Source organism: Gasterosteus aculeatus, chromosome 16, assembly GCF_964276395.1.
Source record: "Gasterosteus aculeatus chromosome 16, fGasAcu3.hap1.1, whole genome shotgun sequence".
NCBI classification, from domain to species: Eukaryota; Metazoa; Chordata; class Actinopteri; order Perciformes; family Gasterosteidae; genus Gasterosteus; species Gasterosteus aculeatus.
The window spans coordinates 11414098-11441178 of record NC_135704.1 but is presented as its reverse complement, the minus strand read 5'-3'; the positions used below and the strand labels follow the sequence as shown (position 1 = coordinate 11441178).

The following is a 27081-nucleotide window of genomic DNA, read 5'->3' as shown; positions in this document are numbered from 1 at the left end:
AAGTCCAGGATAAGTTACAAATTCCAGAAAAATGTAATATTGTAAACAAAATAATACAGATTACTCTATGTAAAATGTATGTACAAAAACTTCCCAAGACAATCTAAACATAGTGAAAACCCTACTACTTGTTTTAGCTTGTATTGACTCCAATATGGGTGAAGCTTATGCCATCCAGCCAGTTGTGATGTCCTCACGTAGTGGCTCGGATTTTTCCCAGTGATTTTCCAGAGTTTCTAACAAAATCTATAGCAGACATACCAATCATTCAAAACAGTCTTCAGCAAAGCCATATAAAACAGTGGGAACTTGTGTGATTATAGAGACTGCCTCACCGTCTCCTCCAACAACACTTATGATCATGGTGAGAATTTGACTGGTGATTGTATAAGCCAGCTAAGGTATGATTTCCATGCTCTGCCAGAAAAAAATGCAATGCTTCACAATATTAATTGCAAAAAATAACTTATTGTGTGAGGAAAAAACTGTCTCTACCGCTGAAAACTTCCTTACTTGAATTCCTGTATGGCTGAAAAAATAGCTCGCAGGTAGTGCAACCGGCTGAGCCTTCACAGCAGGTCTGTGATAGTCCGGACTGGCAGTCACAGTGCTGTAGGCTGGAGGTCCCAGCGTCGGTTGTCTTTGCAGCAACTGCAGGATGGTCTGAATATCTGTCATCAGATGAGACTCCAGCCTAAAAAAAACAAAGATGATCACAGAGGAGATGAAGTCTGATCATGCATTAGCTTAAAACTCACCCAGCTGTACTTCACCGAGCACCACCTTGAGCTTGTGGACAAATGAAGAGATGATAAAGGAGTGGAAATTCTGCCAGAATTGTAAAGACGCTAGTCATGCTAGGTGTGATAATGAGCTCTCCGAGGGGAGTGTGAATTTAACGTTGACTAAGGAAATCTCTGTACCACCCTCATTTGGTGAATCTAATTATGAGTCGATTTCATCCAAGCTCTATATTTAGATCATCACGCAAATTAGGTAATGCTGGACAACCTCATGATTACTTGTATTCCTTATAATGTACAAGGGCAATGCCATATGTCTTATGTCACTATTGTGTCTCTGCGCTTCCCTATTTCACTTATAACAAGGCAGCTGTTCTTCATAGATTATGACTGATGGGGGATAAAGCAGCCACACTGTGCAACAACAGCATTTTGAATTTTTTTCATCACATCTTTTCCGACCAGTTAAAGCCTCAAAAGCCCTAAATGACAGAAACATGCTCGTCATCCTGCAGCGAGGTTGCATTAATGGGGTAAAGTACTTTGGATAAAATCATATTTAAGCAAATTAAAATGAGCCAACCTGGTATTTACGGTTGTTCTCTGTCATTATTCCAGCTAAAAATACTACCTCCTGTTCATTCGTGTGTCTATCTCAGGTGGCCTTCAGGCTGCAGGTGTGTTGTTAAAACTACAGCTAATGTAGTTCTCCGCTACAGAAAAAAATGAGACTAAAATGTATTGCCTCTGGAGAGGTAGCTGGCTTGCTCATCTAGTGTTTGAGCTGCAGGTAATGTCGTCTCTAGAGGTTAGCTAGAAAGTGGCTTTTTATTTCAAAGACTTTTCACACATATTCTGCTCTAAATCATGAGTTTTAGATCCGCCCCCCCAGGTACATTGCAATTGATCTACAAGTCGCCAGTGATGGAAGAGAGTGACTTACTTTCAGCAGTGTAGGAGGTGACGACTCTGAATTATTAGGCACGCTATCATCATTAAGTCACATAGCTGAAATAGTAATAGCGGGATATTTAATGATAACCATGAATTGCATTGTCCAGTTTCAATTACTGCCTCCCTGTTCAATTCTTCCCAGGCACTTGTAGAAAATGGTCATAATTAACGCATGAATTCTTCAGTTGGGGCCAAAAAAGATTTAGGGGAGTTAACTTTGTTTCTCAGATTTGAAACATTTCACCCTCAAGCCCAAGTGGATGCTGTCACCAAATTCGGAAGAAATTCCCTCCAGATTTTCTTGCCAGATATTACTCTGGCAAGAAAACTATAAAAATGCCATATCTAGAAACTTTAAGAACTAAAACAGTTCTTAGTGTATAGTTTGTGTGGCACTGTGATGCTGTCCATATTAATAAAACAGTATAGATTTACAGAAGGACACATTAAGGGTTTGAGAGACAGAGATGCAAACTTCATGAGTGAGAACAATCATGAGTGACTATTGTGAATGCTGTTAAATAAGTGATTCGTCTTCTTTGTTGTTATTTTTTAGCGAGTTTGGTTTTAACAACTAGCACCTACGCCTTGTTCAATGTGCTCCAAGCTTCAAGGGACTATTTCTCTCCAGCAAAAATCTTCCTCTATTTAGCAGCACTTCCCGATTTACATATGAAGCACTAGATAAATCGATGATGAATTAAAAAGTAAAAGAAATGTCTGTGCGGTTGACCAAAATAAACCGTTTGCACTGGAACACTTTCATGATGATTAATAAACTGGTTCCTTTTCTGGCGTAATCCCCTGTTGAACTCTGCTGTCTCTACCTGTTGAGGTGGTCTTGCAGCTGACCTAAGCGCTGTTCCACCTCTCCGTACGTGATCTCGCTGGCAGAGTTATCGTCCCCTCTCAGGTCCTGGAGATGCGCTGACTCATCCAGGTAGTCCTTAGGCTTCTTACTGGCCCATTTATCACAGCAAAGATCTGGGTAGCCAAAACCAACACAAATGCTTTACATCCCCACATGTGGGTCAGAAATCCCCGACTAAAACGGAACGTAATTAATCTCTACATGAGAGCCGCGGAAAGGTTGTTTGTTTAATCCATCAAGCTCCTGACCTGGGAGAACAAACGCAATGTTTTCCAGGAGCAAACCCACCGCGTTGTTATCTCTGCCGGGCACTTGTTAGTGTTCCGTTTGCTGTCCCCTGATACGAGTTCAGCCTCTTTTGTCGTTTTACACACACACACACACACACACACACACACACACACACACACACACACACACACACACACACACACACACACACACACACAGGCGCATGCTGTGATTAGCCTATCTGGTAAAGGAGTCTGTGCCGGTGGCTTGACCCTTATTGGATGTTGTGTGTGCCCTGACCGTCGATGGCTGGATGTGTTCTGTGTCCGTCCAACAGTAGAGATTAACGCTATAACATGGTGTCCTCTGCCCGTTGTATCGGTGGGATGGGCTTTGCCCGTAGAAATCCGGCAACTATATCTGTTAGTCAGTTCATGTAGCTTCAGTTTCATATCTGTGACTCTAGAATAATACATATTAGTGATTCCCTTATTATTCTTATTCTGTATTTCTTTCATAAGAGAGAGTGATGTCTCAAATTAGTATTAAGCATTCTAGTTTATTAAGCAACATATTTCTTGTCTTCTTGCCTTCTTGCCTTCTTGTCTTCATGTCTTTAAAGCTTATCCTCCAGCAAAAAGGACATTTTCCCACACTGGCTTCCTGTCGTCCTGCATTTCACCCTTTAAAACCCAGGAGCCCCTAGCAACAGCTCCTTGCCACTTCTTGTCAAGACAGTTAACCTTAACAAACATACTCAGCAAATTAAATATATTAATATTAAATATTACCTTCGAAGGACGGCCTCCTCTCTGCGTTGTCCCTGACAACAAGATTAGAGTCCCGGACTGTGGCTTTGGGTTGAGAGGTACCTCTGTTCAGAGAGGCCTCTGAACTTCTTCTTAGGCACGAGTTGGACTCCCTCTCGGCAATCAAGTCGCTGACCACTTCCTCGCCTGCGGTGTGACAATCAACAGGAATCGGTCGAAAAAACACTGTGCTGTGCTCTTAGGGAACTTCACTCACTTAATAGTAACAAAGAGCCCATTTGCAACAACAAGAGGCTGCATTGGAGACGTGCAAGTTTCCACTAACCTTTACATACATCTGGTGTGAAGGAGATCCTTCTTTTAATGCTCTTATTGCCCTCGCCGTCTGAATCCCCGCAATGGGAGCTCGAGGGCTGCGATCATGTGAGTATTATGATAGATTAATTAATACAACTAGTTGACAATATTATTACATTTTTAATTAACTAAATAAACATTTTTAATATAAATATAGTTCTTTCAAGAATACTTTTGAATGTCCAAAGTCATAACTATGGCAAAAGCATCAGTTGGAGGGGGCTCCCGTAAGGAAAATGTGATCGCACCTACCTTTGGAGACTCATCTCTGAGATTGAAGGTAAGCTCGAGGTTGTTGAAGAAATAGTCGGCGAACTCCGGGTACATGTCTATCACTTCTAGCAGATCCTCTCTCTGAATGGTGCTCAGGTCACAGTAACTCAGCGCTCGCACGTCAGCATTGGCCTTCCCAGGCTTGGCCAAGAGATGGATCATCTCTCCAAAGATGTCATTTTTTCCTGGTATCAACACACACAATAAATGCACAGAGACAATACATCTTCGGCAAAGTCTTACTGCGATATGGGAGATGTCAGTGTTACCTGCACTGACATCTACAGGTAGCCATGTCTTCTCTTGGGACTTATCCTTACCCAGGCCCTCACTAAAGGGCACCGAGGTGTTTGTTTTTATGGATAATAAATGTCAAGCAGTGTTCCCTCTCTCGTAATTGTTCTCCCCAAGCTCTGCATCACTTGCATTTCCATCTTTGATCCATTTTTTATGCTAAGAAATAACTGCAAACTCAAAGCTACCTTGATGTGGAGGGAGAGGAGGTTTTGGCAGGGATCGACACACTTCTTGAAAGGAAAAAGTTGTGTCAATAATGACGTTGATGAAGCCAATTCTGAAAGCAAGCTTTCAGTAAGTGAAGTAATGCAAGTGGTGCTCAAATAAGGGTCACTTTTATAAGAGACGACCGATCTGTTTTTGCCACCATGATGAAAAATCCCTTTGTTAGCCTTTTGTTAGGTTAGCTAAGTGCCAACACTGTGAGCAGGGGTCCTGCAGGAAGAGATATGATATATTCTGCCATCACAGCACCCGTTCTGCCACACACAGAGCGCTTTATCTCTCCTGCACATGCAGCACAAGGATTCAGTTCATCTTTGCCTGGATGGAAGTCTAAGAGACTCATTTCTCACCTGAAGAACAATGCTGGATGCCTTGTTGGTGTCATTACTAGAGGAATGGGCTTTAACGCTGACCACTACCTTGTTTAGAGCTGGGAAAGTTTGGCTCTCACAAACATATTGGAGAAAAATGATGCAGACGGAGCATTATATGTGTATCAATTATGCAGGGGCTTATCTATGAGATCCGTGATCATTGGTTTGCTGGATGGATTTTGAATGATGCAGCAGTTTTTGCTGAGCATGAACCCTATTCTGTCATTAATAGCTCTGAAGAGCATTAATTTCACGTTTAATCCTTGGCCTGCAGCGCCTGGCTGTGGTTCCCCCGTAAAGATCATCACGCATTATTCTAATAAGAATATACAATCAGTGTTACTATACTGATAGCAGGAAATGTATTTCAAATTTGGATCCAGCAAATGTTTTAAGTCAATTTACTCTGACCGTTATTTATAATCTATATTTTTCAGATTTAAATCATTTCCCTTTGCTGTCAAAAAAAGTGGCAGCTATTTCACCATTTTATTTGACATTGCCAAACACCCTTTCAAAGAGCCACTGAATAGAAATGCCAGGCTTGTCAAATGAACAGCCTTATTGCCCAGAGGACTGACGCGGGGGACGGCAAGCACACCTTGACCTTCTTTTAAAAAAATGTGAACACAATGTGGTTTAGCTGCCACGGTAATTTGAAAAGGATTCAGCTAAAGGTGTAAGCTACAAGATTCAGAATCTTGTCTTTAAACAGTTCTTATCAATGCTAAAAAATGTGGAGACGGTGTCTACCTGAAGGGCACCTAGAGACTCGCGCTACGCTTTAACGACAAAGCAGTCATTCGTAAAGATGTCATCAGCAACTTAACTGCCATATGAGAGCATTGCAGCGCACTGACCGTGAATTAGCCAGGTGTGCACACTCAACATACACTAAAGAACGTCAACAAGTCAGCAGAGCAAGAGCAACGTACACAGATTCTCTGCTCAGCTAGACATAACTCCACTATATTTATATACAGCTCATAGCTGTAAGCTGCTCTATTCATGTTTTCAATGTTGTTTATTGCTCCTTTAATTATTTGATGTCAGCCTGAGCCTCCTTTAAGTCCTTGATGATTCCAGCATCTCAACTTCGAGTATCTCGGGGAAAGCAGGATGTCGGCTCAATCAATAATGCAAATGTTCCAATCAATCAGAGCCGACAGGGACAAAAGCAGAAGGAATAAGGACGTTTGTCTTCATCTCAACAGCCTTGATGCTGACACTCTACACATGACCAACCGACATTCGCGGTTATTCACAGCGCTGTGTGATGGTATCGCTGTCTTCCACTATCATACTTCACACGAGCAGCAAAGGGTTGTATTTACCCAGGATGGCTACCACAATGTCATCTTTCAGGATCTCAATAGAGCCACGGGAGAGAAAGTAGAGAGCGGTGAGCACATCGCCGCTGTGGACCAGCGTGTCTCCTGGAGGCGCGTGAGTGGTTTTGAAGTGCATGGCCAGGGCCCTCAGGCACCCTTTGGAGGCTCCTTGGAATGCTTTGCAGTCTTCAAGGAGACTCTTGTTGAGGTGAAGGCAGATATCTGCCTGCAGGCACTCTGGAAAACCTTTCAAGACCTGTGATGCAGAGAAAATCTGTGAGTCCAAATGCAGAGAAATATTAAGGTTTTTTTTTTTTTAAGATTTGTTTTGCGGGCCAGCGGGAAGCTGTGAAGCAGCAAATGTGTTAAGATGAATGTACTCTTAGGAAGAGAAGTTGTAATTTAGTTTGACAATAGCACAGAGATGAGGACATATGAGAGAAACAAACATCAGATAGTCACACAGTGTATTGTATGGAAGAACCACCACAAATGTAATGGGATACTACATTGTTTCTTAATTAAGACACAGTCATATACGTAACATATTCATATATAACAATTTGTGATTTCAGTGTTAATGTCATATATAAGAGTAACCCACAAAACACAAACCGCATGCTCAGTTTTGGCTTTTTCTCTTTCTTTTCTTTAAACTCTAACACATCATATATGAGTTATGGAAAAGTGCATTTTGTGATATAATGCAAACAACAAAGAAACTACCATTTGCGTACCCTTAATTAATCTGTAGGAGTTTAAGACTGCATGACATTCTTCACTACTCACAACTGACTTCTCTTACCAGTAGTCACATTTAATAATCACAACATTTATGCTTTATCCCACTATGTCGCATATATTACATATCAAATGATGAACGAGGAGCCAATAAATGGGATTATGAAGCCTTAATGTGTGAGTATTGCCTTAAATAACTACACTTCTATGTCTCGAATCAATCCAAAATGGATTGTTTTCTACCTCCATTAAATTACCTTGGAATAAAACCCTTGTTACAATCTCAAATTTGGGACAATTACAATATATACTTGCATTAAAAGTAATACACTCACATTAAAAGTAATACATAATTCGCCTCAAAAAATATTGACTTTTCTTTAGAATATGAAATATGCTAGAATTTTCTGATGAATTCACAGAAATCATGCATACTGTAAGTATGTCTTGATACAGAGAAATGACAAGAAATAAAAACATGTACCTCCTGCTCTTACCAATGTAGGGATGTTAATCCAAATGAAAAGCAGACAAGAGAAAGAAAGCTCTTTAGAATCTTGCATGTTAAGTATTTCAATAAGATCAGTTCCTTTTTTAGCGGCTGCTATCCAATTAAAATAACAGTTAGATGTGCTGATCTCTTTTACTTACCGTGTTCATATCGATGCCGTTGGTGTAGGCCCAGGAGTGTTGGAAGTACTCTTCCAGCCGCTGCCTCAGTGGGTTGGGGATCTGATGAAAGCGTATGAACTCCCTGACCCGTAACATTTGAGCATGATATCGGGCCGTACTAGAGTATAACCTCTGGATAATGGCAGAGACGTTTCCAAAAATACTGGCATACATGAGAGCTGAAATGCAAAGAATGATCAAGTAAATCAGATGTCAGTTGTCTAGTCAAGCCGAAGTCAAATCTTTGTTCATGTAATATAATTCTAATTCTCCACATGTACGGTCTGTGCAGCACACAATCCTCTGTTCATAGACCCTCGATTCCGAGAAAGAAAAACAACTCTTAAAAGCTTAATTGGGACACGTTACAGAAACCTCGGGAACAAAGGAAGGATCCATCTCCCAGGATGAACATACATGCAACAGATCAAATGGAGTTTATAACTTAGTTTACTTCAAATGCAGCGCAGGATAAGAGCAGAATACAGTTATGCTAAAATAAGATGAATTAAAAAAGACCAAAACATACTTACATCCAATCAGCATGACACAGATGGAAAAGATCTTCTCTGAGTTTGTGTTTGGTGAAACATTTCCGAAGCCCACGCTGGTCAGGCTGCTGAAGGTGAAGTAAAGGGCCGTGACATACTTGTCCTTGATAGAGGGACCCGAGTTAGGGTCGCTGTAGTTGTATCTCTTCCCTATAGACACGCCCAGATTGTCCAGCCAGCCAATCTTGTGCTCCAAGTAGGGCTTCTCCACGTTGCCAATGGCGTACCATATACAGGCCAGCCAGTGGGCGATGAGGGCGAAGATGCACATGAGCAGCATGAGGACGGCAGCACCATACTCAGAGTAGCGGTCCAGCTTCCTGGCTACACGCACCAAACGCAGGAGCCTGGCCGTCTTCAACAGGCCAATCAGAGTGGTGGTCTAAACAGAAAGTACAGCACGGATTTGTATGAGTAAGTGAGGCGGCAGCTTGTTTAATTGATACTCCGATACATTCATTGTATTTTAAAACATCTCGGTAAGTATGGCTAATGTCTTTTGTCACGCAATTGTCAATAGGACAAACAATCTTAATTGGCCGGCGTGTCTACCAAAGCCGCTTCCTCTGACATGTGTCTTAATCAACAACAAATCTGAAGCGGTGACAGAGGATCACTCCCCGAACCGAGGTAATGAGCTTTGGCAACTGTGAAAACAGACAAAGCATCCATTGTGGATACTCCCCACAGCTTTTTCCTTCAAAGGCAACGGAACACAGCCGTGGAGACACCAGCAGCTCACAGATAAATCCTCATTATTCCAGACCGAATGCGCAGTAACGCTCTCTGTGGCTCCCTGCGAGTTTGTTGCTGCTTTACGGGTTAAGCAGCACTGACTCCCATTCCCATTGGTCAATAGTCATTTATCGACCTGACAATTAGCAAATTACCTTTGAATAAATTCAAGCTAATGTTGGCACACTCTCCTTAACAACTCCGTCACCTTAAATCCTGATTTTGTTAAAAATAATAAAAACATTTTTTTTAAAGCTGACATTTTTTCATTAGTTGTATCCAAGATATTTGAACAGATATGCTACTTTTGAATATTATTTGCACTTTAACACACTGCATACCTGAAGAAGTCATTTTGAACTAAAATACAGCTGAACAGCACTAAATTAAACAAGCCTTGTGAAAACCATCTGCCACTGTCTCAGCTGTTTATTTTGTGAACGAGAATGCCGTCAAGTGGGACCTTGTATGTCAGTTTAAAGAGCATTGATTGCACGCTTGTTAGCTACTGCTAACAATGTAGCAACGTGTTACTACAAAGACATACTATTTATTATTATTAATCAAAACGTAAAATTGTTTGCATGGATTTCCCAGCGGCAAAAGATAAAATGTCTTACTCGCAACTTTTTGAAGCAGCTTTGCGATTTCTTTCTCACGGTACGCTGTGTTTGTTGGAGAAACAAACATCCATTTTCCTTCTGATTTGTTGTGATTCAGGGAACTGACTCAGCAGCAGCCACCACGGCTGAAAAGATTATTATGGGTTATAATCAGGAGCTTTTCTGGTGTAACAGAGTGCCTACAAAGCATGATAAAGCACTGAAGTGGAGCCTGAGGGGTCACATCCTACCCACAAACCAGCGAGCAGGCCTGGCACCCGGCCTACCAATGGCCATCTCACATCCGCATGTAAGCTGTGCAACCAAGCCCTGTTGGCCTGCTCCTCACATAAATGCATCATTGATTGCCATTTGGTAAGCCATTAATCCGTGTAAATGGATTCTAGAATGAGGACCATTCAAAAAAAAAAAAAAGAATTAAGTATGAAAAAACATGCAATTTAAAGTAATCCTTTCAAAGCAGAGACAGAAAGATTCGGGCTTTAATAGGGCCCCATGGGCACAAGTCTGGACTTTGTGAATGGATAACACAGCAAACATGGCAGGCTTGTTGTGCTGCAAAGCTCCCTGGGAGAGAAAAAAAACCCACATGAAAAATACATGCTTTAGAGATAGCGTACCTCATCTGATCCCGAACCAAAGATAAGAAGGTCAAAGGGAATTGCCGCCACCATGTCTATAAGGAACCAGCCTTTAAAGTAATGGATCGCTATCTTAGCTGGATCGCTGACGACCTCCTCGTTGATGTTTACGTATGTGGTCCTGAAGTTAATGAGGATGTCGATGATGAACATGATGTCCACCATCAAATCCACTACATTGAGAGGGCTGCAGGAGTATCCACATTCACGCCTCTTCGATTCCTCTGTGTCATTGAGAAGAAAAGCAGCAGAGTAAGGAGTGAGGATCGCAGTGTAGATGACCAGCAGCAGAATCAGCCAGTCCCACACAGCTTTGAAGGGGCTGTAGTGGAGGATGGTGAACTTGTCGATGCGGGCGGTCTGGAGTTTGTACTCTGGAAGAACATCGGCTCCGAGTGACAGGACCTGGAGGAGAGGTAAACGAGGGTCACGACGGGAAGGGAAAGCACCCGATGACAGCTCTCCACTTTTTAAACGCCTCTTCAATTTATTGCGGATCAACATCTTGATTGAATTACTGAAAAATTGAATTTTCTAAATTGATGCTAACAGTGTTTTTCTTTGCTGATATTCCTTTTGACACTTGTATCAAAGACACCTTCAAGTACTTATGATCATCATGGCTGAGGCCCAGCAAGTGATTTCAACAGCTTTAAGCCTTCAAGGACTGATTTGACAGCAACTGTGACATACAAAGGTAAGTGCTCTGCAGTCAAACAGCATCAGCCACTCCAGGATGACAAGTAGATGACCCGTCCGTGCACCAGCCCCATAAATAATTTCACTGACTGCCGGTGGCTTATTCCATATTCTTAGTAAAACCTTGGAGTACTTTGCTGAACTTTGGCGTCATAGAGAAGCGTCATGAACTGTGCTGATAGACACGTTTATACATATATTTTGGTAAACAGAAGTCCTTTCTAATTGACCTCCCGAACTCATGATCTAATGATTATTCACTGTGATCAGGAAACCACAAATCCCTGTTTCATAAGCAGTAGCAGACACAGAAAGAGGATGGAAAATAGTGCAGGAGTTCGGCAGGTCTTTTTTTATTAATTCCAGTATACATCCCCCTATCCTCCACAGATGAATTATAGATGTCCCCAGCTAGCAGTCAGGAAGTAGATCTCAAAACTCTAAACTAACGTCAGCAGGGAGGGAAGGCGGTTTGCTGTCATCCTACTTACATAATAAAGATTCAAGGACTACCAATTGCGGTCCCATGAGACGGATTATTATTATTTTATTTTATAATTGACAGTTCATTTGCATACTGTGTAGGACAGAAATAGACAGAACATGAGGAAATCTGTGCCGGCTGCTTCTGTGTCTGTCTCCTTCCAAATACCTGACAGAATGCCAGTGAGAGTGCGGGGCAGTTTGAACCAGGACCCGCGGCTGACAGCCGGTCAAAGATAAATGACATCTAATAAAAATGCTTTTCCATCGCTTTTGACTGGCGTGCCCAAAGACCCAAATACATCGGTATGAAAACATTGGTTTAAGGAGCACAAATTCAGATGACATTATAAAAACAATGACAATGAGGGAAAAAATTCATTCGGAACAAATGACGACTGGAATAATAATATAATGCACCTGTGAGATGTGATAAATAGAATATCTTAGGGCTCCCTAGTTAGTAACACTAAGGTTAATCATGTTGATGGTTTGTCTACGTATGAATAAGTTTAGACTGTACGTCCCTGGGCCTCTCTTGTGCTCGGTTATTGCTGATATTGCCGAAAAAGTGTACGGTTTCCCTGTTGTTGTTTGACTTTCACAAAGCAAACAATGTTCTACCTAAACCTAAGACGTTTAATGCACGTATAATCAAGTGAAACGCAGACATCCATTAATTCAAATTGTGTTGGACGCTGTGCCTTGGCAACTCTCCATCGGCCGTGTTTCTGGTCTTGTCAGCGGGGATTTGTGCGACTACATTGCCCGTGTGACAGAAAGGGTTATTCCTGCTGCTGCATTGTCCTTGAGCAGGACACTGAATCTCTGTAGAAGGCTTGCAAGTAAAAAGATGAAATCGTTCCATGGGGGCTCAGTGGGATGTCATTTTTCAACACATTATCCAACAGCCCACCTTTGAGGTGCCCCATTAAATGACTACGTTTGGAGTTAGTGCGGGGATGAAGAGATAATGACTTTGCCAGCTACCGCCCGTCAAACATAGCCAATTATGTTGGAAACACAAAGGATTATCGAGTATTAAATTCCAGGCCGTGTGATTATGTCTGTGGAGTTTGCCTACAGTTTAGAATGTACTGTAATATCAAACCAAGTGGAAACGCACTGACTCACCTGCGTGACCTTTTCTGTGACATTGTGGGTCCTGTCTTTGACCTTTGGTGCTATGATAGTTGTCTCGGGCGTTGGCGGAGAATGAGCCTTTTTATCAGCGCCCTCAGAGAAGTTGAGTGCAATCAGAGGGATCTTCTGGATGGTGCTGTACTTATGGATGTTTGAATCCGACGTAGAGCCAAGCAGGCTGGATTTAACATGATTAAAGGCGCCTGGTGGTTTAGAACAGAACAGTGGCACAATACTTAAAATGTATCATTTTATGTAGTGAGCAGAGCTTAAAAATACAGTTAATACAGTAATGTAAGGGTATTGTTTTTAGATCTGACAAATATTTAAAGAGGTGCTTCACCTTATTTCATAATTTCAGGGTACTATGGTGACACAATGATACTGTGCACTGAACTGTTTGGGTATTAAAGTGTAGAGTAGAAAGTTAGAACAACTGCCACTGTTGTCACATAATACAAGTTCACATTCATGCAGGTTAGAATAAAAACAATGACTTGTGATGAGAGCAGATACAACCCGATGTGACTAAATCAAAACTTGGTTTTCACTATTTGGTCTGATTTAATGGAGCCACCCCACTTGACTAATCCAGCAATTTTCACATTCAGCATTTTGTGGACAGAGCAACTTAAGAACAAACAATGTAATATTTAGATTAAATAAAATGATAGTTAAGATAAGTGTCTCTGCTTACATATGTTGTCTGTCGAATGTGACTTTTAAAGACAACATTTCTAATGCAAATGGGATGGAGGGGCCAGATGGGAACTTTGCACCAATAGCTGCTGGAGCTGTAAGCCCAACTTTTACACCATAGTTCTGTACATACCTTCACTGGTATGACCATCCTTGAATACGCTTTTGGAATTTGAGCTGTAGGCCTCCATCTCATGGACGGATGAGGCTCGCCTCATGCTGTTGGTGCTGCCTCTGGGGAAGGTGTTCGAGAGGGTGGTGGAAGATTGCTGTGGCTCGGTTTGGTACAGCTTGTCCCAGAGGTGTTTAGGGGATGAATGGCCGAGTGGTTCAGGGCCGACGCTGGCCTGGGAAGAGCGGCGGCTCGAGCCTATGAGGCCATGCGTGTCATCGATCTCAATGGGACTGCAAATGCTCTTGGTGGGTGACGGAAAGCTCGGCAGGGCCACTGAGCCCTCATTCTCTTTGGGCGGGTCCACCATCACAACATCCGGGTCCTCTTGCGGAAGAGATTGTTTCGTATTCATTAGGCTCAAAGCGGCGTGGCGGAAGCGGAAGAACCTACTCCTTCCTGAAAATTGTGAAAAATTACAAGAAAACAGGTCAGGAACATTATAATTTAAAAAATATATCTTTTTTTAACCCTAAATTTCAACAGACCCAGCAGTTATTACAATAAAGGTCTCTAGCAAATAGTTGATATATATCGCTTTAGGGAAGAAATACCAAAATACATAATAAGTAATAGCACATTGTTGAAACTCGTTCAGATGTTTAGCGATATGTCATTTATTTTTCATTCAGACAATTAGGGCACGATACGAAACATTGCATTTAAAAAAACAAACCTGTACAAAGATAATTAAATGTTAAAATATATATCTTAAAATCACTACTACAAAAGGACATATCAACCGTTTGGTATTATTGTTTTTCACACAGAAGGGTTAGGGTTATGCAATTTTATCAAATACTATATTGACGGATCAATTTCCATTAATTGTAAAGGTCATGAAAGTGGAACGAGGAGAACCAAACCCTGTTTCTCGACAAAAGGATCGATGGGTATTATCAAAGTATATTTAATTAGCAAAGTTCTATTATTAATGATGTTATACAGTAATGAGAAAACGGTAATAAGAGTTAAGTGGAGGCCCCACGTTTATAACATCAGGTTCTGAAACATGTCCGCTTATAAATAATGAAATGAACAGATTTTGGCTCTGCTTATGAGTGTGCAGGCCTCCATGTTAATTTATAATGAATCTTTTATTAGAGGTCCATGCCGCGTTTGTCGCTTGACAAGAAGGGGATCCAATTTCTCTTATTTCTGCAAGACTTTTTGTAACGGGAGCTTCATGTCTTTTAATTAATAAAACAATGTTTTGCAGAAGATTCTATTCTCCGGTGTTAAGCATTTGCTGTGTTCGCAGATCAGTGCACTAAAATGAAGACAGATTAAACAGATGTGCTTTTGCCAAATTGCCTTTCAGTGCCCATGAGCGTGTGAAAAAGCAGATTGTACAATAAACTTATTATTAACCCTCCCCCAATTTTCTTGTATAGACCCCAAGTTTCCACAAGGGACACACTAGCAGATATTAATGACCGCTTGGGACAGTTTTGGTTCATTAACAATAGAAGGAGGGTGAAAGTGAATCTTGTCTCACTTGTGAGGCACCCATCTCTCACCAGCCTCCTTACATAACATTATTGCCATTCCGTATAACTATAGCAGCTTACAATGGAGCCTCAACGCTCAACTAGTTTCCTGGAGAGGAACCTGATGATATTCTGAGCTGGCAGGTGATAGGAACAATCTTTGATGCACTTGCATCAATACTCTGGTAGGTTACTGCGGCTCAATGTTTATAGAAGATCTCATAATGTGGTATGGAAAAGTCTAGCGCTATTGAGCTTTATTGGGTGCATTTAGTGGTTTAAGTAAAACATGGTAGTACCAATGATCACAACCAAACCCACCACCAACATATACTGTATATAGTGCACCCTAAATAAATAAAATAGAAAATGGCACCACACAAAGATAGATTCTTTTATTATGCTATAAAAACTTTACTTTTACATTTTACAGTGACAGTTTCAATATCGTTTTACAAAAACAACAATATTTAAATTGTGTCAGAATCTTTTCTGCTGAGCAATTTGTAAGTGTATTGTTTCCCTGAAGGCATGTTCAAGTGTTCTAGATGGCAGTTCAGAGAAAGAGAGATTTCCCTCAATGTTGGCTCAATATTGTGCCAGTTGTAACCAGGGCTTTTCGCCTGCTGTCTACAGCAGATCATAATTAGCTCCCCAATGTCTAAAAATACCTTATTATAGGCTGCAACACCTTAATGTATGGCTGGGCTCTATGGGAGTGGTCTCCTATATCATTTGACCTAAAATGCTAAACCATGCACATTTTATTTTGCTACAGAGGCACAACACCCTGATCTCTTCGACAGTATCAATTTTTTTTCTCTATTTAGGTCTGGCTGACGTTGTATACATTCATCTTCCTGACACATCCTCAACAAACACTGGATATGGAATGGAAAATAAGAATAAGGCAATACAGTGTGTGCACGTGATATGGTCCTATAGTATGGAGCGCCATAGCTAAATCACAAGCATGAGTCTTTCATTAAATCAAATACGTTGTAAGATTACACTTTATGACCTCGTATTGTCTAAGGGCTGCTCAAAGAGGAAGGCAATAGTAAGGTCATACTTAAAGTGTGATATGTGCATGTAGTCAAGACTCCTTCTAATCAGAAGTCACATCCTATTTTTGTCTACCCACATGTCCCCTTGTTGTAGCACGCTCACAAGCGATGAACTCCAATTAGCAATGTTAGCAACATGCAACAGACAGAGTAGCACTTGCTCACACATGGGAAAAACTACACGCATGCATGCATGTGCAAACTTACATAGGGGCATACACACAGTACAGATGCAAATGCAGTCAGCGCCCTGGATGCTGAGTGGAGTGTAAAGCTGAGCTCCGGTCAGCGGGGAGATACTGAATGCCTCGATAGAGTGGGGAGCTGCAACGTCTCAGTGACATTTATTGACACAAATCCTAATAAAACATCCTGCATATACATGCAGTTCTCCCTCAAGACACAAAACTAAATATTACGGTCAGTAATGAACTGTTTAACAAGATTGGGTTGTTTAAGCAGGCTGCTCATTCCCTGCGTGTGCACAGTGCATTCCATCATCATACATGTGCGATAATAATATAGGATTGGCATCATCTTTTAGAGGAGCATCTCAGGGAATGGAATGCAAAGCTCTAGTGCTCTAATTAGTGCTAGAGGTTTAAAGTGCTTGTCTTATTGAAGTTAATTCTATTTAGGAATAGTGCCATTTCACAAAATGTGCACAGGTTTTATTTGGAGGGGAAAAGAAGAGGGAGAATGTAAGAGAAGAATGACAAATAACATGCCAGCCATAACTCTTCGGGTACGGTATCATATTTGATTTGCTATTTTTTTTTTCTTCTCCATCACATTTTTTGCTTTGTTCATGAAAGAAGTTTTTACCGGGAAAATACTGGTGTGGGATGAAAATCAAATTTCAAATGAATTGCAGCTGCGACAAAAACGGCCCTTCTATTTTTAGAATCTCTCTCTGTAGCAATGCCTTCTCAGGCACACTCATTTCACAGTAAGGAGAGAATTGTATGTGAAATACTCACTTTGATCTGACTTTGTAGGCGACGTTGGGCTTAGCTTCTCTGTGGAGTTGTCACTCTCCCCATCCACGATGTAATCAAAGTTTAAGATAAACATCATCACCACGCCCTCCTCATTTTTCACTGGGATTATGTGAATGTTACACTGGAAGTCAGACCCTGAAAGAGAGACAAAGTGTCAGTGACAAAAAGAGACACAATCATTTATACCAGGGGTTTAAACAGGGCATATGTGTATGTGTGCTGCATGTGCCATTCAGATAAAGTATTTTAATTAGCAATACATGGAAATAACTAAGCTTAGCAGACTTGGACAAAGACAATGCGCGCGCCACAGCGTCGGGCGGACAGCAGGGTTTAGTAGAACATATCAAACAGACAGCACAGATTACAGCCAATTTAGAGGATTGTAAATGTGCTCATAGGCACGATCACTGAGACCGACGTTGCGTGAGGCCGTGGAGCAGAAAACCATCCACGATCTAAACTTAGTCGTGAGACCCGAATGTACCAATTTATCAGCTAAACTGGTTATAGCTGAGGGTGGAAGCCACTGATGCCTGAGGGCAGAGCTGCCCACCAATGAAACGAGTTACTCACTGGACCCTAAAGAACAACACAATCGCTCCTCTGAAAGCAGGCTGACATACAATATCACAGCGACCATCTCTGCTGGAGGAAAAAAAGATACCATGAAATCACTCAGTACACAATCAAAAATGACTTCATATGTGTTTTTAAAAGTAAAGTTTAGTACATCTTTTCAGTATATTTAGCGGTGAATTAATATATCTGATACTAACTGCTTCTTAGTCTGTCTGTCCTTACGTCTGGCTCGGTGTGCTGCTGCTTCTCACAGAGGACAGATATTACCCGTGTTCACTGTAATCTCCGCATGGCTCACGGACACCCTGCCGGCAGCATTCATTAGCCGTAGACTTGCTGTCTGACTGAATATAACGAGCTTGTTCGGCCTTAACGCGCCAGAGTTCCGCTGGAAGGATTTCTGCATCAAATCACAGAAGTGATGCTGCATTGTCACGGAGAGTATGATAATGTCGTTTTCTATTGAGCAGACAATAAAAAACCTTTAAAAAACAACTCTGAGAATGTGGGTAGAATTCAACGTTCCAACAGTATGGTGTGAATTAATGTGAATACATACTCTATATAGCATGTGTATGTGAGGTTTGTGGATAATAAATCCATATTATCTATATAATGCAAACATCTTCTAATAGTCGCTTGATTATCTGGTTAAATTATGCCTTGAGGTAGAAAAGCAGTGCTTAGAGAAATAGATAGTTGTGAGTCCGTCCCCAGTAAATCCCCCTTTCAGGAAAAAATTAACAATCCTGCATTTCCCGAAATCATTCACTTAATTCTCTATTGTCCTGTCTACAGTATAAAAGGAAGAAACTTTGATCAATAACATAACATAATGGTTTGCAAAAACAATATGCTCATTTTTCAGGGTAAGAAATAGGATTATTACTTAAATGGGACACAATATTAAATAAACAACAGGAAATGAGAGAATGACATTCAACAATGGTTCCAGGCAGGAATTTACATGTCCATGTCAATTGAAACCTTCAAGCCACTCAAGATAAGACACACACATGGATTCAGTGAAGTCTTTAAGTGAGCTTTGCTCCGCTATGAATTAAAATCCGGCCACAAGACCACGTGGTGACGAGGTCCCCTCCTACGTCGGACTCCAGAAGGAGGCCCTGGTTTCCCTTTTCCGGGTGAGATGGTTTACCTTTACCAGAAGGTAGAACAATGGTCACGCTTAAAGGCTAAGCCGGGGGGGTCCACTCTCATCTGGTCTCCTGCTGAAGGTCACCTCTGCCAAATATGGATCAAAGGAAAGCTTCTTTATAACTGTTGTGCTATAATAGCACAAGGGAATTTTGTAATATGTCACCACTACATTATTTATGATTTTGTAAACGTGGGTCTTTGCTGAGTCTTTCTTGGTGAACAAAGGTAATTCTTTTCAAAAAGAGTCCTTTTCTCTCCTGCAGCTGAAGTCCGAGGCGGTGCGTCGCGTGATCTGCAGAGCTATTTAAGAGCTGAAAGAAACGCAGCCCCAGTCATCGATTTAGGAACAGCTGTGTTATTCATCTTCATTTTGACATCCAACACCGTTAAAGAGGCTACTGGTGATATTTGGGTTGGGGAGATTATATAAATCACAAGTTTTGATTTATTTGGCGTGATTTTTATTCCAATTAACTGTCACGGGAGAGTGGCGGAAGTCGGCTCGTGGTTCTCCAGCCACAAAAACACTATAATCAATATTAAAACTCAAGTTGCAGGGAGCTACAACGACAGAGACAATTAATGAACCGACAAGCGACACACGTGGTTTGAATACACTGCAAAGGCGCAGATGATGGACACAGGAGGAATCAATCGGGGACACCTGACCAGTGGCTCGTTCTTAAGTCGAGGCAGGCTGTATTTTGTGCCTTGTAAGTGTTCTGGATTTGGTGCATTGGTAATTTCCATTTAAAAGAGTTATCCATCTCGTTTCAATTAAATTAGAGCAGAAGATTTAATCAAATAAAATTCCCATTTGACAAAATCATGGCTGTTGAAAATGCTGGTGGCTAGTAACTTTGAAAACTGTTTGTAAACTGATATAAAGTTTTTTGATGTGGAGCTCCGAACATGCTGTATCCAACAATATGTTGTCTCATTTCCTCTGTACACGGTAAATTTGTTTTGTGTAACTCAACACGGGATGTTTCTACATGGGTTTTCTGCACGTTTCTTCAAATTGGTCTTTTCTTTTAATCGGCTTATGCGTTATTCATCTGCAGTGCTCTATTCCCCTAAATGTGACATACGTCATTCTAAAACGGGGATGGAGATTTATTATTCACTCATTTTCTTGTGTTTCCTCCTTGTGTATGTGCTATCTCCACTGCATCATCTGCCGAGCACTTTGCAGTACCCTGTCAACCTTTACATTTGACCTGATTAACGTCTGACCCCATTACACTGTATGTACACGTGTAAGCTGTAGCCTACAGCGTGCGTGCTGCTGAAAACTACTGAATATTTGGGTTTCACGCTATGCAACCTCGCTCTTCTACATCAGTTCACCTCAGCAAGACGACATAATATCTCTCAAACCTGCTGTCCATAGCAGCTGGACGAGGTTAACATCATTGACAGTAGTTCAATTAATTCCGTGACCTTTAATAAATGTTATTACCACGTGCTTGAATGAATGGACCGTGTATTAAGAGTAGCTCCCTTTTCGCAATGGAAATTTCATTACTGTAGATTCTATTTCCATCATCAATTATTTATTCAAGTGATCATTTGGACACTTACAATAATGACTCACAGGTCAAAGAGAGTTGCGTTGAAACTGATGATGACACACAAATACATGGAGTAGTACTGTTTCATCTCCGCAGTATAGCATCTCATTTAAAAAAGAGAAGCAATTTCTCACTTGGATCCTTTTATTCAATTAATGCATTGCAGCTTCATATTAATCTGCATCAGCTGATTTGCTTTGGGGAGAAACATGACTAATATAGTTAAGGACTGATTTTTTTGTATCTTTCTACAAACCACAATTCCCAACTGGAGCTGTTAAACAGCATAGCCGCAGACTGCTGCCCGGTTGGACGTCTCCTATAATGGAATCTGACATGTTTCTTGTTCAGGGCTGTTCTGCTTAAGTCAATACGCAACATTACTGAGGCATGGCCAATTGGACTGGGGCATGTAGCGAGAGGCCATGCAAGCTAACCCTTTGTTTAGAGTCCTTGGGCCTTGTGGCAACATCTCGCCTCAGCGGGGGGGCTGCAGGCTACACGGCCTGGCCTAATTTCATTTTCAATCAGTGTCTGAAGAGCCGTCAGGGATAACTAGCCGCTCCTGCTCAAACTGCATTTTATTGGTGTTTACATTTATCAATTCATGGAGTGTTGCGCTGTGATCTTTTCTCCGGTTTAATTTGGCGAAAATCTTGGTGGACTGAATGCAATGGATGCTGAAATTAAATTTAGGTTATCATACGGTGACTGATTAAAAGAAAAGCACAGATGGTACGAGGAGGACAGTTTGCTTACCACCTCCAGTACATCCCATGAGATAAAAATAGCCGGTGTATGAACATTCCTGTCGAATGCAAAGTTAGACCTGTACTCATATGGTATTCAACACTCCATCTGCTGCTCCTCGCTAGCAATAAACCTGTTTCACATCATAATTAAGTAGTAATTAAGCAATGCCAGCAGACCACACATTAAAATAAATATGCAAATGTTTGCTAATGACACCGTATCCGTGTCATTTCTTTGAAATGAGAATAAGTGATAGCATGTTTCCACACTTTTCATTGCACAAAGATGGCAAACCCCATTAGGCATATTTTAATTTGCTAGACAAGCTGGACAAGCTGATTTCCATCTAGCAGATGGAACATTGGGAAAGCCGAGTGTGTGTTTCACCTCGTACTGTAAAACGCCAAAGAGGCCTCGGCGTGATGAACAATGTGCTAAATTGGAACGCTGTAACCCAAGAGTCCTGCAGGACACCTTGTCCACTGTAGGGACCCCTGCCACTAAACCATCAGCAGAGGCACACCGGCCGGCCGTCCCCTCGGTGGGGAGTCACCTATGAAACCCTGCACCCACGCACACCACATGTCCCCCGGTCCTTCAGCACTGTTAGCTAAGCCGCCACTGTAATGGTGCCATTTTCCATTTAACTTCTCTCTGCGCGGTGTCAGCTTCCTTTTGTTAAGAGTCATTCAGGTACAAAGTATTATTACACCCTGTGGAAAATGATCGCTTTACAAAGCCACCAGGGGAAAGCGTTTATCTCATTAGTTAGGTATCATTGCAGGAGGAGGACAGTGTCTGCGGTACCTTCTCGCACATAAAATGAAAGTGTCCTCATGCTGGAGGCCTTTTGCTGCGGTGCCGCAGTCCACAATGTTCCACTACTTTTTAATGGTAAAACATATAAGCAGCTTAACCTTTTACTTATTTTTGTGAAAAAGCCAAAGCTTTGTTGCTCCTGATTTCGCACGAGCCCCACAAATCCCAAACATACTTTTTCCATTGTAGTTATTGATGTGAGAGGACAAAATAACTACACTGTGTCCGATTGGAATGACTCTTAAGACTAAAGCATTCAAGGCACAGGTGTCAAACTCGTGGGCCAAATCCAGCCCGCCGGGGCGTCCAGTGCGACCCGCCGGGTGACTTTTCTATTGTGAGAATTACAGAAAGACATAAATTGCATTTTTATAAAAGTAACTACTATTCCTAAAAGGTCCACTGGGGCTCTGAAACGTATCTTGCGAGCCGGAAAAGTGTGGGCACCCCTGCGTTAGACCTTTTTGACTACGACGTTACTCCAGGCAGCAGCACCCGCTTGAAAATGACTCCTAGCCCCTCTGACCGTCGACCGCCCGCGTGTTTAACCCCCTGATTTAAGGCATGTCAGTAGATCATAAGTCAATGAGTGTTTAAAGTGGCCGCATCATCTGTGTGAAAGGGAGAAATGGAACAAGCTAACATATCTGAGCTCTTCTTGGATTCATTTTATGTTCTTCTTAAACATGCCCGCCTGAGCTGGAATCTACAGTAGGTGCATAGGAAACAGAAGGGGTTTAATACGAGGGATTATGTTATTTGCCTGGGGACCAATAATTTGAAATACGGGCGAGCGAGGCGACGCGGGATACATTTGCTTTCAGCGCATCAGCTTCAATTTGCAGAGCGACTTGAATCAACGGGGCCGTCCCTCCCAAAGGTGCCATGAATCTTTCATTCTCCCATAGCAGTGGGAGCATGTGGATTGTGCCAGTTAAATGCATTTACCCTGTAAGCTGCTCATTCCCTGACTGCTCTGTCTGCCTTGACATCTTTATTCATGAGCACACGCGCTCACTGGAAATTCCTTTGAGGAGTATTAAGAGTTGTGTCTTGAAGCTGCGATGCACACCGGGGGGGGGAGATTTTGAAGAGACGGAACAACGATGATGTCGGAAGTATTCTGGAGCTCTCATCCGCCACACTTAATAACAGGCACATGATGCTTCAATGGCGTGCAGCACATGCGTGCGAGTCGGCAGACTAAATTAAATTGCTTTAAAATTCTACGTGTCAAAAGCCAAGCTGCTCGTGCCCTCACAAACATACCCTGGAGGGTCTTGTCTAATCGTCTTGCAGGTTTCTGAAACAATTTAATTCAGAAGTGTGGCAGCTGGCTTTTGATTTCTTCCTCATTAGCTTAAAAATACATTAAAAAAATAATACATGGCCACTGACTGTAGATCAACCGTCTACCCATGGCCTAGAATCAGATCAAACTCACAATTAAAAATTAAACCCCAGGCTTATTATGATTAAATAAGATATGAACTATCTTCCGGCTTAGACAGTAAAGTATAACTAAAGTATGCCTTGGCAGTTGTGGTAGAGCAAAAAATATGAGTAAACAATATCCCTGATGAAAACACAAATGTTGGTCTATGTTGGTGCCAATGCAAGCTGTAATTAAGAGAATAAGCATGGTCTGATTGTGATTCTCTACAGACTGTGTATGTCATGTTGACCATAAAAAAACTTGTGAGAGGATCACAGGAGGCGGCCAATCCTGGGACAAGGTGATAACTTCGTACTAACACCCTCTGACTCAGGATTGCTATTTCTGCAGTGCACCATTCATGCTGGGACAAGGATTGGCCCAAAATAAATGACTAACATCAGTCCAGCATTGAAGGAACAGCAAAACTGCCAATGCTGTGGTAATTTACAAAAGAGTGGATTGATCCGCTGTCTACTGTACGTCTTTGTTGCAAACCACACAGGTACGTCATGACACACGTCATGGATCTGAAATGCACCGTGAGGGTGTTTAGATTCATAAATTGTAGGTTAAATTAAGAGAAAATTCTGAACTTTACAGCTTAGCTCTGTCTCACTACCACCATCTCTCCCTCTGTCCATTAAAGCATAGAATCTGTGTGTCACCTACTGCTTCATCCTATTTCTAACTAAGAGATCCTCACCATCCTTTTGGCAGCCAGACTTTTTTGTATCATCCATGCACATGATGTTGTGAATCATACAGGTGTCAAAAAGATTTATCCATAATATTACCGAGCTACTGTTATACACCTCTTCTGTCATAAACACAAATAATATGGCGTCTTCACACCAGCCCAAATAGGTTTTATTGAGCATATTTTCTGTGTTTTACAAAGATATTGTTCTTAAATCCGTATTCACAAACCTGCTAATTTACACAAAGGCTCAAAGTTGGTCTATGTGGTCTATAAATATATCTTTACTTTTACCTGACAGCATGACTACTTCAATTTGCACGAGGAGTTAACTGCCAAACCCTGTTTTCCTCTGTCAGGGGGGTGATGTCAGAATCTGAAACCCATCTTGTAACCGACTCTGGCTGGTTGGTAACAAGGTGACAGGCCGCACCGGGGAGTGATGGGCAGAGTGAGGCGCTGCCGTAGGTGCTTCCTCGGGAGTAACACAACAATAGACCCTTTCGGCCTAACGAGCATTTCGCGACAGCCACACTGATGTAGCGGGTCACTTACTCACCATCCTTACGGTAGTAAGTGATCTCCACCTTGCGTTCCTCGGAGCCAAACACCGCCTGGGCCACCTGGCCGATGGCCTCCTTGTCGGTCAGGTTGCCGTGGAGGAAGTCACAGGTGCATGGCTTCTGCATAATGTCCGGTCTCGAGAAGCCCGTCATCTCACAGAAGCCGTCGTTGCAATATATAATCGCACAGTTCTCCACCCTGGCGTTGGCTATCACAAATTTCCGGTCTGCACGCAAAGAAAAACATATGCATTGTACACTCATGTGGCAGATCATGTTTACACATGAAAGCCATCAGCAAGTAAGTTGATTAGGATCAATGACACTGTACAGAAAAATAAGCAGTGGTGAATTTGTTCAATCTCATGAAACTTAACATTTAGGCAAGATTTGCATTATTATGAAATAAAGTCTACAAACAAAAAATAATGCTTTTATTGAAAATATATATACATCAAATATTTTTAATGGGAGGGATTTTCTTCTCCGCAAAATAAATAGCATTACACGTATTACTTATTATTTATCCCTTAATTTGCTGAAACATTTGTTTTGTGACCCATCAGGGAGCATCAATTGCAAATTAAGAAAAATACTCACTCTGCCCCTCAAATTTCCGAATAATCATCCCGAGGAATGTGTTTTGTGGCGCTACGTGACCTCTTCTAACAGGCATGTTTACACAAAGAATATCCCACGATCTCCAGTAAAAAAAAAAAAAAGAAATCCACTGTAAAGCAAGGAAATCCGAAAGTTACAGATGTTGGCTCTTCGTGACGTTCTCTTTACCACGGACCATCTCTCTCCCTCCACCCAGAATCACCGTATCCCCACTTCTCCGAGGAGTTCTTTTACCCCGCTTTTACGCCTGCGCTTGTAGACGCCTCCTCGCCGAGACGCGCGGAACCGGGGAGGATCGCTCGAGTTGTGTTGTGCTCGCGCAGCATCTCGCGCGGAGGACGGATGCGGTCCTGACGCCCTGCGCGCTGCCGTGTGCGGCGCATCCAGCGCGCGGCGGCTGATATCGCCGATGGGAGTGACGTTGCTCCCGTAGAGACGTAGTTCCCTCCGCCTCGGGTAGAGATAGAAGCCCCCCCAGCCCTCGTGCACCGAGGCGACGCGTTATCGGAATATATATATATATAAATATATATAAACGCGCGCGTTAGTCGTTGTTGCCCTGCGGTGTGTCCCCGTGAAAGAACGCGAATGATTTCAGCGAGCGCGCACCTTGCACGCACGGCGGTGAAGCACGCTGCGCTCGCGCGGCTTCATACTGCTGAATATGTCTGTAGCCTTCTGTCGCGAATTAATTTAAACTACGCCACGTCGTATTTCTGAACAGGCACTATGGGTTTTAAGCGAATTCTCTTCTGTAATGAATTTGTTTCCACACATACAGCCCAGTGACTAACGAGCATGCAGTCGCTTTAGTGCTTTAGTTGTACTATTCTATTTTTAGCCATTTTTTGTGCCCTTTATGTGTCTAAATGTACTGTTGTGGTGCAGTCATTTTGAGAATATCTTACCAGAAACGAGTGTGAACCAACAAGTCATGGTTTTACTGGGGGGCTACATATTTATTAGGCTGCTTTAAAACTTCCGGTTGAGTTGAATTCCCTAGATACCAGCTATGCTAAACTACGTAGCCGTTGACTAGATTTGGATTTTAATGACTACATGAAAGTGCTTGTCTTCCAACTCTCAGCTAATAAGCAAACTTCCTAAAATGTCAGTTAGTTAGTTATTCTCAAAGCTCAGTAGTTCTAAATCATTTGTTTGTATTAAAAAATGAAGGAAGTATTGAACAATTTAACATGTTTTGAGCTTGCTTGGTTAATGTAATTTCCCACATGAATCTTGCAAAGGCGTATCTGAGATATCTGCGTCATGACATCAAACAATGTTGCCGCTCTCTAATCTGACCTGTTCCATGAATATCAGCCAGTATGGTGTCCAGAGCAGGCAAAAGTGAGTCCCTTGGAGTTGCTGTCCATGGTGCTAGAAAGGTTCAGGTGATTAACAACACCTTAATATTCCAGGAAGGATGGTAGAAAATATCAAAACTGTTAACTAACTTTACGGAGAAGCAGTATGCATACTTGTTAATGTAGGAGACTGGAAGATATTGTGACCACTCAGTTGATAAATTGATTGATTTTCCACACAACGTTCCATAAAAATGACTTTGAATGCAACGCTGTCTGTGGTGCTGCTCGGAGAACACTTAACACACTCGTTAACCTCTGGGAAACAGGGTGGAAGCATGTACCCTTTCTTTCATGACGGTTTCCATGTAAACCAGAGACATATAATCATGTCCAGTCCATGAAGACCCCAGCCATCGGTCG

General features: G+C 41.9%; 1 protein-coding gene across 1 annotated transcript in view; it reads right to left on the bottom strand.

The window, feature by feature from the left end:
• The window catches only part of kcnh7b (potassium channel, voltage gated eag related subfamily H, member 7b), a 28860-nt gene extending 2839 nt beyond the window's left edge, over positions 1-26021 (bottom strand). The window contains exons 1-14 of the mRNA XM_040200662.2: positions 25331-26021; positions 24727-24957; positions 17123-17278; positions 13547-13984; positions 12706-12917; positions 10369-10794; positions 8373-8772; positions 7819-8018; positions 6430-6682; positions 4179-4384; positions 3895-3982; positions 3591-3755; positions 2525-2681; positions 514-694 (exon numbers count right to left, since the gene is read on the bottom strand). Of these exons, the coding sequence (XP_040056596.1) occupies positions 514-694; positions 2525-2681; positions 3591-3755; positions 3895-3982; positions 4179-4384; positions 6430-6682; positions 7819-8018; positions 8373-8772; positions 10369-10794; positions 12706-12917; positions 13547-13984; positions 17123-17278; positions 24727-24957; positions 25331-25406 (3189 nt within the window). The 5' untranslated portion in view covers positions 25407-26021. The remainder of the gene's footprint in view (positions 1-513; positions 695-2524; positions 2682-3590; positions 3756-3894; positions 3983-4178; positions 4385-6429; positions 6683-7818; positions 8019-8372; positions 8773-10368; positions 10795-12705; positions 12918-13546; positions 13985-17122; positions 17279-24726; positions 24958-25330) is intronic.
• Between the last annotated feature and the right edge of the window lie 1060 nt (positions 26022-27081).